The 12,699-nt window shown below is 38.2% G+C and overlaps 1 protein-coding gene across 1 annotated transcript in view; it reads left to right on the top strand.

Annotated features, from left to right (window-relative positions):
* Nucleotides 1-8,360: 8,360 nt before the first annotated feature.
* The window catches only part of RIF1 (replication timing regulatory factor 1), a 60,371-nt gene continuing 56,032 nt past the window's right edge, over nt 8,361-12,699 (top strand). The window contains 3 exon segments of the mRNA XM_020970333.2: nt 8,361-8,798; nt 9,039-9,152; nt 10,012-10,090. Coding sequence (XP_020825992.1) covers nt 9,049-9,152; nt 10,012-10,090 — 183 coding nt within the window. The 5' untranslated portion in view covers nt 8,361-8,798; nt 9,039-9,048.

Genomic DNA, 12,699 nt, shown 5'->3' with positions numbered 1-12,699 from the left:
TTTTCATTGAACTGAAATTGTTTAATATGTGGTATGTCAATAGTTATGTTGTGCAATTATGTGATTAATTTAGCACAAGGATACGTACACTTAATATCAGATTTACAGTGGTTTTTTTTTATTTTTTAATAGTTGATAAGTCACTGACAAATCTATTAACTGGCTCCATTCAAATCCGAACTCAGGTACCACTTCTTTCCTGAAGCTCTCTTGGACAACAGCCCTCACTTCTCCTCCATTGGCACTCTGCCTGGACCTCTCTTTTGCATTTATCTCCCTCTCTTTAAGATCACTGTCATTTGTGTACATTACTCATCCACCACCAGCCCTTTTTCATTAGATTGTAAGGTCCTTAAGAGCAAGATTTGTGTCATATCTTTAGTGACTTGTAGTTAGTACTTCTTAATACATGTGAGTTACCTTTTTCCATTCCACTGAAATCTACTCAATGTGTACTTTGATTCCTCAGAGTGGATACCTGGAATAATAATACTGTCAAAAAAAATTTTTTTTTGGAGAGGACAATCTGACCATCTTTTCTTATTCCGTCTTATGAATCCTTGTGCCCTATTTCTGTTTGCTGATTTTTCAAATATACAATCTGAGATGGTTTTGAAAGCTATAAACATTTGTTAATATCTTTATATGTAATGCTGTCACAAAGCCCATTGTACAGGACTCTTTCCTTACTGGTGAAGATAAAGGCTCTGCTCCCTGTGAGGGGCAGGGAGGAGTTGGTGACAGCCAGATAGCTCCAGCCTTGAACTCGTCTTCTTTGGGAATCTTCAAAGGCTACTCCACTTTCAAGACTTTTCAGGGCCACTTTTCCTTTTGGGACTCTTCAGGAGGGGTCCCCTTTGTGACTTTTCAGGGCCAGTCCCCTTTGGGAATGGTCAGGCTTCAGGTCTTGAACTTCAAGATTTGCTCCTGGCTTCCAGCTTCAAGAATACTTAGCTAGCTCTTCATATTCTAAGGATACTGGGGAGGTTCCATGGGTTAGGTCCTCATTACACTACACTAAATTGTAAGGTCCCCCTACTGGAATAAGAAACCTTAAATTTTCATTCAATTCAAACATCTTATCTTCCGGTTTTGTTATTTTTCAGGTCTATTAATTCTACTTAACTTGAACTTTAGATTTTTGCAAAAGGAAGCTTTTTGACTAATCTCAAGTGACTTCTTGGTAACATATTTTACAATTGTTTCATGTTAATAAAAAAGTTTTCTTGTGCCTATGTTGTAGAGGTTAGTTCCTTTCCCCATTATTTTTTAAAATTTCTAAAATACATGTTTGCAGATGTTTTGTTACTGTAAAACTGTCTGAATGAGTGCCAGCCAATAAAAAATCACCAGAGGAAAGAAATCCCATAAACTCCTTCAGGTCCTCTCTTAAAAATAAAAAGGCAGCAATGTTTCTGATACTATTTGTTAAAATTTAAAGTGAAACGGCAGTTTTCTTGTTTGTTTTATTTGGTGGAAAATTAATTTTAAATAACTTCACAGTGAATCTCATAACACCAGTTGGAAAGTGGTTTTATGTAACTAAATTTAATTGAATCAAGATGTCTTCATTAAAAAAAAAATTATGTACTCTTCCTGTTGACTAATTTCATTGTTTTTTGAAATTCTGACCCCTGCTGTATCAAATGAGTATTACTCATGTTTGGAGTTTGAAATGAAATTTCTTATTCTCCCTTCATAAAACTTCATTCATTTTAATCAATAATATTTTCAAACCACAAATCAAGACTTATTTAAAGTTGAGTGCCCTTGTCTTAAAAAAAAAAGCTAATGAAATATATAATTAACTGGTCATGAAATTAAAGAGGGGAAAGTTAGAATTACGAGCTAACAAAAAATACTACTACCTGCTGGCATATGTCAAATAATAATTTCAGACAACCCATCAAACAACTATACATCACACTCTCACTAATACTTAGTTTTAACCTCTTGAGAAATAAAAGACAGTATTTTTAAATTAAAATTTTTTTTAATAGAAGACAATGATTAACCTATTTCATTTAATACAGAAACTAGATTCTTGGAGTTGTCTCTTCTATCTTCCGTTGTGTACATGATATAGGAATGGTTTTTAAAATCTAAGTATCATATATTGAAAAACTTAAGACATGTTCTTAACTTTTTGTGTAGTAAACTCCTTTGTTAGTCTGGTGAAGCCTATAGACTCATTCCAAGAATAATGTTTTTAAATGCATAAAATAAAATACATAGGATTACAAAGGAAACCAACTATCTTAAAATAAAATTTATTGAATCATAAAATACTTTTATAAAATATTTTAAAAAATAAACTCACAGATCTCAGGTTAGGAGTCCTTGACTTGAAAACTTTAGAGAACAGACAAGGAAGCACACCTACTATCCATCTCCCTGTGTCATGACAGAGGGGAGAAGGACTGTGACATAAGATGAATAATTCAACATACATTTTTGGACATCACAAATGTTTGGATTTATTTTGCTTGATTAAGCTTACTTGTTATAAGTATTGTATTTTTCTTTTCCATGGAAGGGGTGGTTTGGGGCAGAAGGTATGAGGTCGCAGAGGAGAGATAGCGTTACTAAAAGAAGGAAGAAAATGCTGTCATTGAAACATTTTACAAACAGAAGAAAACGGAAAGAGATTCAGAAGACAGAACAGACAAGCAGGACAGCTTTGAAAGAAACATGTTGAATTTATTATATATTTTTTGAAAAGCAGCTGTGTGTTATACAGAGTACTGGTTTTACTTGTATTGTAGACTGTTTTTTTCTGTTTTACTTTACAGATGGCAATGCTCAATTTTTTTGTCTGTGAAGTTCAGAATCTAAAAAAATTTTTTTTCAAAAAAAGAAAAAATCTAAGTGGAACATACTTCTGTCAAAGAAGAGAAGTGGCTAGGATAGAAGTTGTATACAAGGGAAAGGTCAATATGGAATGATGGGAGATTTTCCTCCCAGAACTGACAAATATAAAGCTAGTGCATCAATAAAATATATTTTTAAACATTGAAGTATAGAGACATTTGGACTTACTGAAAATGAAAATACCTGTTTTATTAAGAAGGCCCTGAATACATTCATATTTGTAAATGGATTTGTGATCTTATAAGTGTGTGATTACAAACCCTTCCACCAGTATAGACTGCAATCCCTCTATACATGTTCATTCCGTTCAGTTCTTATTAGCCACAGCTTCTAAGATACATATTTTTCACTAGAGGCTGTCCGTTGGGTTTTTTTAATATCTCAGGGCTACAAATGCACGGTTCTGATTGTTATCTTTTAGTCCCTGTATCTCAGAATAGCTCCTTTTCTATTTCTGCATGGCCTTGATAGTCTTTTGTAATAAGATAGCTAACATTTACATACCACTTTACAAATGTTAACTCTTTATCCTTACAACAACCCTAAGAGGTAGGTGCTACTATTATCCCCATTTCATAGTTAAGGAACATGAGGAAAACTCTAACCCAGTGTTCTTCCCTGTTTCCTCATCCATATCATGTCCCCTAACTGTGAATGTACACCCAAGTCATTGTAAAGTACCTTTCTCAACATTCTTTCACTTACTCACCTCACCAGATCCCATAGGTTTAATTACCATCTCTATGCAAATGATTCCCAAATCTATACATCTACCCCAAGTCTCCTTCCTGAGCTCTAATTCTGGATTCTTTGTCCATTCTCACAGAGGGCTCCCCACCTAACATCTCCCTGCCTTTTCACTGGCTGTCCCCCAGGAGCCTGGAATGCTTCGCCGTCTCATCTGACGGCAGCTAGGTGGCGCAGTGAATAAAGAAGTGACCTTAAAAGTCAGAAATACTCAAATTCAAATCCTGAATCAGACCTTTACTAGCTGTAATCACTTAACCTCTGACCCTAAATTGCTTCATTGATAAAATGAGGAAAATAGTATTTTGTAGGGTTATTGTGACAATCAAATAAGACAATATTTGTGACATATTTTGCAGATCTTAAAGTGATAATAAATGCCAGTTTCTTTGCCTTTGAGGCTTCCTTCAAAACTCTGCTAAATGGCACCTTCCAAGGGCTTCATCACAACTGCACAGGTTTTGTTGCTTCATTGTTGCTGTTATTCTTACCCTTTAGAGTTTTGTAGTCACTGCGCTATAGAAATATATATTTTTTTTAAACTTCTTGGTTTCTCTAGAAATATTAAGAAATAGTCTAAAATCCTTTCCAGGCTTTTCCCTTGGGTAAAAGGGAAGAACAAAGAACCTTCCTCAAAAATGGAGTAAAGGTGATAACTAAACTTAACTCCCATATAGAGCTTGATTATTGTCTTCCCACTCATCTGAAATGCTTGGTGCCAGGCCCCACCTGGGGACAGCATCATCTCTTTTGAAATTCAAGAGAAAGCTACTGATCACAGGAAGAAACTTCTAAGGGGAAACAGTCTAAGAAGGAACTGAGTAATGTCTATTCTGGAAAGTTAATCCCAAACTGTACCTTCACATCTTTTTCTTTGTTCAAGATTGTTATAAATGTTACCTAAAATCTTCTTGGAACAAACAGTATTGTGGGGGGAGAGAGGAGTGACCATGCCAGTTTGGACATCTCTCTTCAAGATAGAAATGACCTGGATGTAAAATTAAATAAAAGTATTCTGGCAGAATTGAGCCTCAATCACAGAGTACATTAATGTATAAGTTTTAATTTTTTTTCAACAGCGAATATTAGTTTTCCTGGTTCTGCTTATTTTACTTTGTCTCATCAATTAATATAGTTAAGCAAAACCAACGTACAGGGACAATGTCTGAAAATATATGCAACCTTCTATGGCACCATCTTCTACCCCATTTAATGAAAAGGGAGAGGTGCATTTCATCTTCTGTTCTCTTTGCTCACAGATTAGTCCTGATTACTTAATTGGTTGCATTGTTCTCCTAGTTATACTTCATTCTGTATTAGTTCATATAAATATTTCACTATTTCTCTAAATTCTTCATATTTGTTGTTTTTTAATAATTCAAAAATATCCTATTAAATTCCTTTGGCAGGATTGTTCAGCCATTCCCAATTTGCAGATGACTACTGTTATCAATTTTTCCCCCTACCACACAGTAGTTCTACGAATATTTTGCTATAAAAGGGGCAGTCTCACAAAGGGTATAAACTTTTTTTGTAAATAATTTCAAATTCCTATTGTGAGCTAATCTTTTCAGAAATTCTGTGGTGACAGGAAGAAGAGTTATGGGATGGTAATTAACACAGAGTAGGGTGATGGGTAGCAGAAAAATTTTGAGTCTAGCAGTACAAAAAAACAGCTTTGCAATTCATGATATAAAAATAAAACGTGGAGAGAAAAAAAGGATAATTTTGTTAAATAAGAAGGGGAGTTACTATCAATTACTATACTAGCTCACAGATGGCTGTCTATTTTAACTATTCTTGTTAACTAGATGTTAAGTTCTGTTAAATTTGTGTCATTTAAATTTCAGTGACCTGGGGAAAAAAGTTTTAGAATTTTTTTTAGGCTAGGGAAGATATAAGAATGAGTAAAATGATATGGAAGTTTTGAAGCAAAAAGTATGGAAGATTGAGGAAGTTCATATCTTATGGTTCACCAAAAGAATCCCTTCAATTATCCATACATGTTTTCAACAAAATACCATTTACTTTAAAATGAGATCTTTTCAGGTCAGTTGGCACATAAACAAAACTCAGGGTGAATCCATAATATTGTCAAATGATCATTTAATATCTTTCTGAAATCTAAGTGCCTTTAAAAAGCTTTCTTTAAGCAACTTATTTCCTAAGTACAACCTTCTTCTTAAAAATTCCAAATGTAAGGGCAGCAAGATGGCACAGTGGATAGAGCACCAGCCCTGGAGTCAGAAGTACCTGAGCTCAACTCTGGCCTCAGACACATAATACTTCCTAGCTGTGTGACTCTGGGCAAGTCACTTAACTCCAATTGCCTCAAAAAAAAAAAGATTCCAAATCTATACAACTTTCATGTTTTTATTGTTGTTCAGTCATGTCTGACTATACGATCCCATGGAGTCCATGGTGTTTTGTTGGCAAAGATACTGGAGTGGTTTGGCATTTCTTTCTAACGTACATCCCCATTTTACAGATTAGAGATTGAGGCAAAGTAGGGTTTAAGTGACTTGCCCAGAGTCACACAGCTAACATATATCTCAGGCTAAATTTGAACTCGGGGCCCAGTGCTTTATCCATTGCACTCAAACGCCTAGCTGATTCTTCAACCAACTTTTTTGTGCAACTCCCTTTTTAAAAACTCCAAATATACACAATATTTATACTTTTATGTTTCAGTGTAGTATTGCTCATTTCTGGTACTGCTACAGAGTTCCAGCGATCACAACCAACTTTCCCCATTCCCTTTAAACACTGCCCTTTCCCTCCTATTTTGCACAAGTCCTGAGAGGCAAAAATGACTTGTTCAATGTCACAGTTAGTGGCAAAGTAGGAATGAGAAATTAGCCCTGACTCCAACTTTCATTCTTTTCAGTACAACAAATTCTCTCTACATGTTTTCGTAGCCCTGTTCCTCCTCTTGTTAAGCTACTACAAGATGTCCATTTGAAATGGTTGGTTCTTGTTCAGTTTCAACGTGTTGTGGAAGGTAAACAAAAACAGAGTTTCATATTTTTCTTTTTAGGAATTCGGGTGGCCTAAATAGGTTTTAATCATATAATATTAGTGCTTGGACTGCAATCACTATTCATTTATTAAGCACTCTTTTTCAAACACTGTGCTACATTTAGGGTGGAGTAGATGGAGTAGGATGGAGTAGAAGATCCCTACCCTTAAGGAGTTGCCTTACATTCTAATGGGAGACAAGAAGTACATTTACAGTATAGGTATATACAAGATGTGATCAAGGTAGATACAATGTAACTTTGGAGGGACAGAAGGTAGTAGCAACTGAGGTAACCTGGAAAAGTCTTCTACAGCATTTAGCATTTAAGCTGCATTTTATAGATGAGAAAATAGGCTTACCAAAGTGAAGAAATTTGCTTTTATAGCTAGTTAAGGTCTTCCGACTCTCTATGCTATATTTTTTTCTACTACATTGGGCAGCTTGTCCTGGCATGGCTCAATAACCAAGAGCCTACATAGCAAACCCGGCTGTCTGTAATGTTATGTTGAATGAATAAAATGCTTTGGAAAATCCAAGTGCTAGAAGAAATAACGTTTATGTTATATTTTCAGAATTTGCCAATATCATGAATAAGGTTTAAAGTATTTAAATACTACACTTTCTAAAGAAAACAATCTCCATTTGTAGGCCACTTGTAAACATAGTGATTTTAACAAAATGAATGCTTTAAAAAACTTTTGTCAGTTCCTTCACTACAGGGACTGTCTTTTGCCTCTTTTTGTATCCCCAGATCTTAGATGGTTGATAAATGTTTACTGATTGATTTAAGAAATATTTTGGTAACTATTTCCATGTAATTGCTTTCTTCTGTAATTCTATCTTATTTTATGTATTCTGGAAAGGAGTCCATAGACCTCACCATACAGTCAAAAGGATCCATGACATAAAAAAAGTTAAAAACCATTGCTTTAAAGGGAGGTCGGTGTAGTGGAGAGAGGGTGATTTTTGGTTAGTAGCCTAATTTGTCAATACTGAAGGCCATCCTCCAATTCTAGAAGTTACGGAGCAGGTGCAGATGTGCTTGGGTGGATGATACTTCCCAACAGAAGGGAGGGAAGGAAGGAGGGAAGAAGAGAGGGAAGGAAGGAAGGAAGCAAGGAAGGAAGGAAGGAAGGAAGGAAGGAAGGAAGGAAGGAAGGAAGGAAGGAAGGAAATAAAACAGGAAGAAGAGAAGATAGGAAGGAGAAAAGAGGAAAGAAAAGGACAGGAAGGAGAAAAAAGACTCACAGGTGCATTTCACATAGTTGTCATTCACTAAAGTATAGTAGAAGGTAAAGTCACTTGCCCTCTCTGGGCCTCGAGTTTCCAGCGCGGGAGTCAGACTATGCTATTTTAGTTCTAAGAATGAATGAATTAGAAAAGAAAAAATAACAAACAACCTGTTGGTCTGTATTACACCTATGGTATAACCCAACTTCAATCATTCCACCAAGGCAATTTTTAAAAAGCAAAAAAAAAATTATGAAACGGCGCCTTACAGGCAAAAGATGAACACGCAGGGCATCCATAAACCCAAGGGGATGGAGTGGGGGCGGGGCTGGCGAGGAGCGATCGATGACTTCACTGCTCCTTAGGCTACGGGCCTCGATTGGCTCGGACATCGCTTTCCCAGACTTTCCTCTCGCAGGAGCTCGGCTCCCGCGCACTCTGAGCCTTCCCCACCTCCAGAACCCTCCTGCCCCCCCCACTTCCTCCCCCCGCCGCCATTTTAGGCTGGGCCGGAACCAGCGACCGGCGCGCTCGAGGGAGTAGAGGGCGGGCGCCCCCACTGCCGGAGCCGGAGCTCCCGCCGAGCCCGGGGACCACGCGGGGCGCGCTGGAGGACGGGGCTCCCGCGGGCGGGGGACGCACGCTTGGCCCGGACCTGGGAAAGGCGATCGTCAGGACGCGCTCGGTGCCTCGCGCCCTCCCACTGGTCCCTCCTCCCTCCCCATGCCCGCTCCGGGCGCCTCCCCCTGTTGAAAAGAGCCCGGGAAATTCTCACGTCGTCGGCGCCGGACGCAGCTGGCGGCGGGAGTGGCGGCGGCAGCGTCGGGACAGGCGCGTGTGCGGGAGGGCGTTCGGCTGCGGGGCCGCTGCGCTTGACCTCCCACGGCCTGAGTTCGGGACGCGGGGACGCGGGAACGCGGCCTGAGGGAGCGTGAGTAGAAAGGAGGGGGCGGGGAAGGTCCGGGCGGGCTCACACACGTGTGTGTGTGTGTGTGTGTGTCTGTGGTGGGTGTGCATGCGCGCGCGTGTTGGTCCGCGCGCGTGGCGGGGTGTGGGTCCTGCGGGTGGGGGTCGGTTGTGCGCATTTCAGGGGCGCTGGTGGAGGAAGGGTGTCGGTATTCAGTGGGGGGGGGGAGTCTCATAGTCAAGGTCTCTCTCTCCCTTGCTAAAGTGTAGCCATCATGACTGCCCAGGGCTGTAGCCCTCTGACCCCATTGCTGGAAACGCTGGAGGATCCCGCCGCCTCTGTGGGGGAGCAGGTGGATGCCTACCTGACCTTGGCCAGGTAAGTCTCAGTTTACCTGCTTTCTTCCTGCTCTGTCTCCCAGTTCTGCAACCATGTAAGCGCCAATATCTACTTTCATTCCTCATACCCCTCCTGCCCATTTCCTCGAAGTCTTGGTTGGATATGGAGCAGGTAGGGGAGAGTGCATAGACAGGAAGGGAAGAGAAGGGAAGCTTCAATCAGTCCATAAGTCAGCTTCCTAAGGTCCAGCTTGTGCGCTCATCATCGGGATAGGCTAGAGGAGGTCAAAGGAGAGGTTGTTAAGGAGTGAGTGAGTGTGTGTGTGTGTGTGTGTGTGTGTGTGTGTTCTCTCATTTCTTGAGGTTGAAAAGAATCTAGTTTTTTTTTCCCCCTTCAGGAAAAGATTTGCCTTAAAGGTTATAGAGGGTTAATTTATGTCTGGATGAACAGATTCGCACATATTTGTAATTATTTGTGCAACTGTACCTTTGTTTTTGAATGTTGCAAAGTATTTTTGAAAATTTAATTGCGAAACTAGTTAAAATATTTTTTGAGATGATTTATAGAAGTTGTACCACATTACTAAATGTCTTTTTTTAGCCAGTAGTTATATTTTAATAATTCTAATTTGTAACCTGGTGCCATCTTCATATAGCATTTAAAGTTTTTATCACTTTGTCATGTGTTTGAAAAGCATATTCTGAAATTTAATTTTGCAGGGTTACAGTCTTAGATCTTGGTGGCGTGTCAGTGTCACTAAATGTCTTCTAATGTGAGCACTATATACTCAGGCCAAGAATGAGTTAAGAATGAAAATATAAGCCTTATTTAAGAAAGAAATCAGCATTTTTATTAAGTATAAGAGTGATTAAATTTTTTTTCCCTCATGTTCTTGAAGTCGACTGACTGGAGAAGAAGGAAAAGAATTCATTGTAGAAATCCAGAAACAGCTTCCTCGCCTTTACAAAACATTTAAGGTTTGTAACTCATGAAGTTCATTAAAATATTTTACAAATTCTTTGAGCCTTTATTTTCACAGTTATTTTCAAAGTGAAACTATTAATACTGTTGAGCAAGTTAAGTTAGAAGGTAACATTTTTGCTTTGTAATTAGGATTGAATTTAGAATTTAAGAGACTTTAGAGGACAGTCAGTTCAACCTCTTTTTGTAGATGAGGAAACTGAGTCCTAGAAAGATTAAATGACATGCCTAAAGTTAAACCATGTTAAGTGGCAGAGCTGAGATTTTTGACTCCAAATCAAGTATCTCTCCACTGCACAAGGGTATCTCTCTTACTCATAGGATTGGTCTTGACATTGACTGCAGACTTTTGAGGACTGCATATTGGGGCACTTGAGAAATACCAAAGCATCCTGGTAAATATTCACTATACTTCTATCCACATAAATAGGGAATTTGCTAACTATTTAGTTTTAGTTGTACCACTTTAAGTACTTTATTTTAACATAACTTTTTTTTATGTTTTTACATTTTATATTTGAGTTCTCAGAGACTGAAAGTGGTGGTCTGTGGCCTACACTAACACTGACATTTAAGGCTCACTATCTTCTACTTTTGTATATGCTAGATGCCTTTGCATATGAATAGGTGGGCCCTGCATAATGTTGAAGTGCTCTGTAATGGGGGAGGGAGGGAGGTAAGAAGGAGGCAATCAATATAAAATATCAAGTAGATATTGTAAGTATCTGAAGTAAGTACTTAATATGTTTTACCTTTTGAGGAAACGCCTTGGGAGCAGGGACTACTATCCTTTCTAACTCCCAACATATAGTAGAACAGTAAGTGAACCAGACATTTGAGGGCCTACCATGTAGTTGGTATTCTATATTTTGTATGTATGTAAATATAAAACTTACTCCTTGTTTGCCAGGAACTAAAAGTTTACTTGAGGAGTAGAGTCATAATATAGAAGTTGCAGTAAAGGGCTTTCCCAGTAATGGAGAGTCTGGTGATCTCAAAGTCTTGAGTTCAGTTTGTTTGCTACTAAGCCCCCTTTTCTTGGTTTGTTCCCATGTAGGATTTGGGGGGTGGCACAGGCTCCTTTTTTTTCTCAATCACGTGACAGTTGCTCCAATGCCTTGGATAAAGGGAATGTGTCTGTCCTGCCTACTGAGACGTTGGAAAACATTTTAAAGTAACTCTTTACAAATGGGTTGTAATCCTACAGAACTCCACTGTGGGGGGAAGGGGGGAAGTTTTTAGGGCAGCCTATAGACACGTCACCTAATATTTCCCACTCCTCATAGAAAGCCATCTGTTATGATAAAAATTTTAAAGAAGAAAGAAAAAGTACCGCAAAATTAATAGATCAGAAATTTTTGATAGGCTGTTAATGTTCCACACCCGTTCCCCATCCCCCTAACCTCTACAATGAAGGAGGAATGCCTCTTTTTTTTGTTTGTTTGTTTTTGTTTTGGGGATCAAACTTGGTCATTACAAGTTTACAGCATTCATTTTTTATTATTTTGGTTATTTCCATTTAACTTGTGTATTTTTCTTTTTCTGCTTATGTTGGTATTATTTCTTAGAAGTCTTTATGCTTCTCTGTATTTATTATTTCTTAAAATGTAGTAATATTCTATTACATATGTGTACTACAGTTGTTTAGCCTTTCCTCAGTTGGTTAATATCTACTTGATTTCCTCTACTTTGCTTCAACAAAAAGTTACTTTGTGGGACTTTTTGTCATTGAGCTCCTTGGGCACACTACCTGGTAGGCACACTAATGGGAAGAGCTTTGAATTGGGCCAAGCACAGATGTTGTGTGTCTCCTGGACCTTGTAGAGAAAGATAAAATGGAAAATGAGTGGCTGATATTTGAATGGACAGTGCTAAGTCTTGCCTAGGAAGAGTAGAAAGTTTATGTCTGGTAATAATGAGAAATTTAAGTATGTCAAGACAGTGAGATTTATGTTTTGAATGTTAAAGACTGATCATCTTAGAGGTAGGTAGAGGGGCATCTTCCAACATTTTTTGTCAAATTTTAGAAATCTCATCTTACATCTATAGAGTAATAGGTTGCTCACCAGTTAAGTGGTTATTGTAGTCAGTGATGAATTCCTAGACCAGTTTATGGGAATGGAAAGGAAGGAATGATGAGTCTTGTCAAAGGAAGAATCAAAAGAATTGTGACTGGTTGTGATATAAAGGATGAGGAAGAGAATTTTCTATATTTATCTTTTATACTTCTTCATTGTTTCCTTCAGCATCAGGAATTTCTCTAATCTTCTCTAAAGCTAATTTACTTGTACATTTGCTTCAGCTTCTTAAGTAAATGGCTTATACTTTTATTTTTCCCTTCTCTGCATCTTCACTTTTTACCTCTCTCTGCTCTGCTAGCTTTTTCTCCTTTGCTTTCAAACTTGGATTAATGTCCTGTATCTGGGTGGGAGAGGATTTTATGAGCCAGGTCCTTTTATCTCCAAGAATGTTCTTTATACTTCCTCCCTGTTGCTCTCTTAGATTTCTTATTTCCTGGTGATTTCAGAATTGTCCAATCTGCAAAAAACAAACAAACAAAAAAACCACTGAGGCAGAGCTCTGAGCCAGTAACACTTTATTAAAG

The sequence above is a fragment of the Phascolarctos cinereus genome, unplaced genomic scaffold, assembly GCF_003287225.1.
Source record: "Phascolarctos cinereus isolate Bilbo 61053 unplaced genomic scaffold, phaCin_HiC Scaffold_726;HRSCAF=1367, whole genome shotgun sequence".
Taxonomy (NCBI): Eukaryota; Metazoa; Chordata; class Mammalia; order Diprotodontia; family Phascolarctidae; genus Phascolarctos; species Phascolarctos cinereus.
Note: the sequence above shows the minus strand (reverse complement) of the source record. Positions and strands in the feature narration are given on the sequence as shown.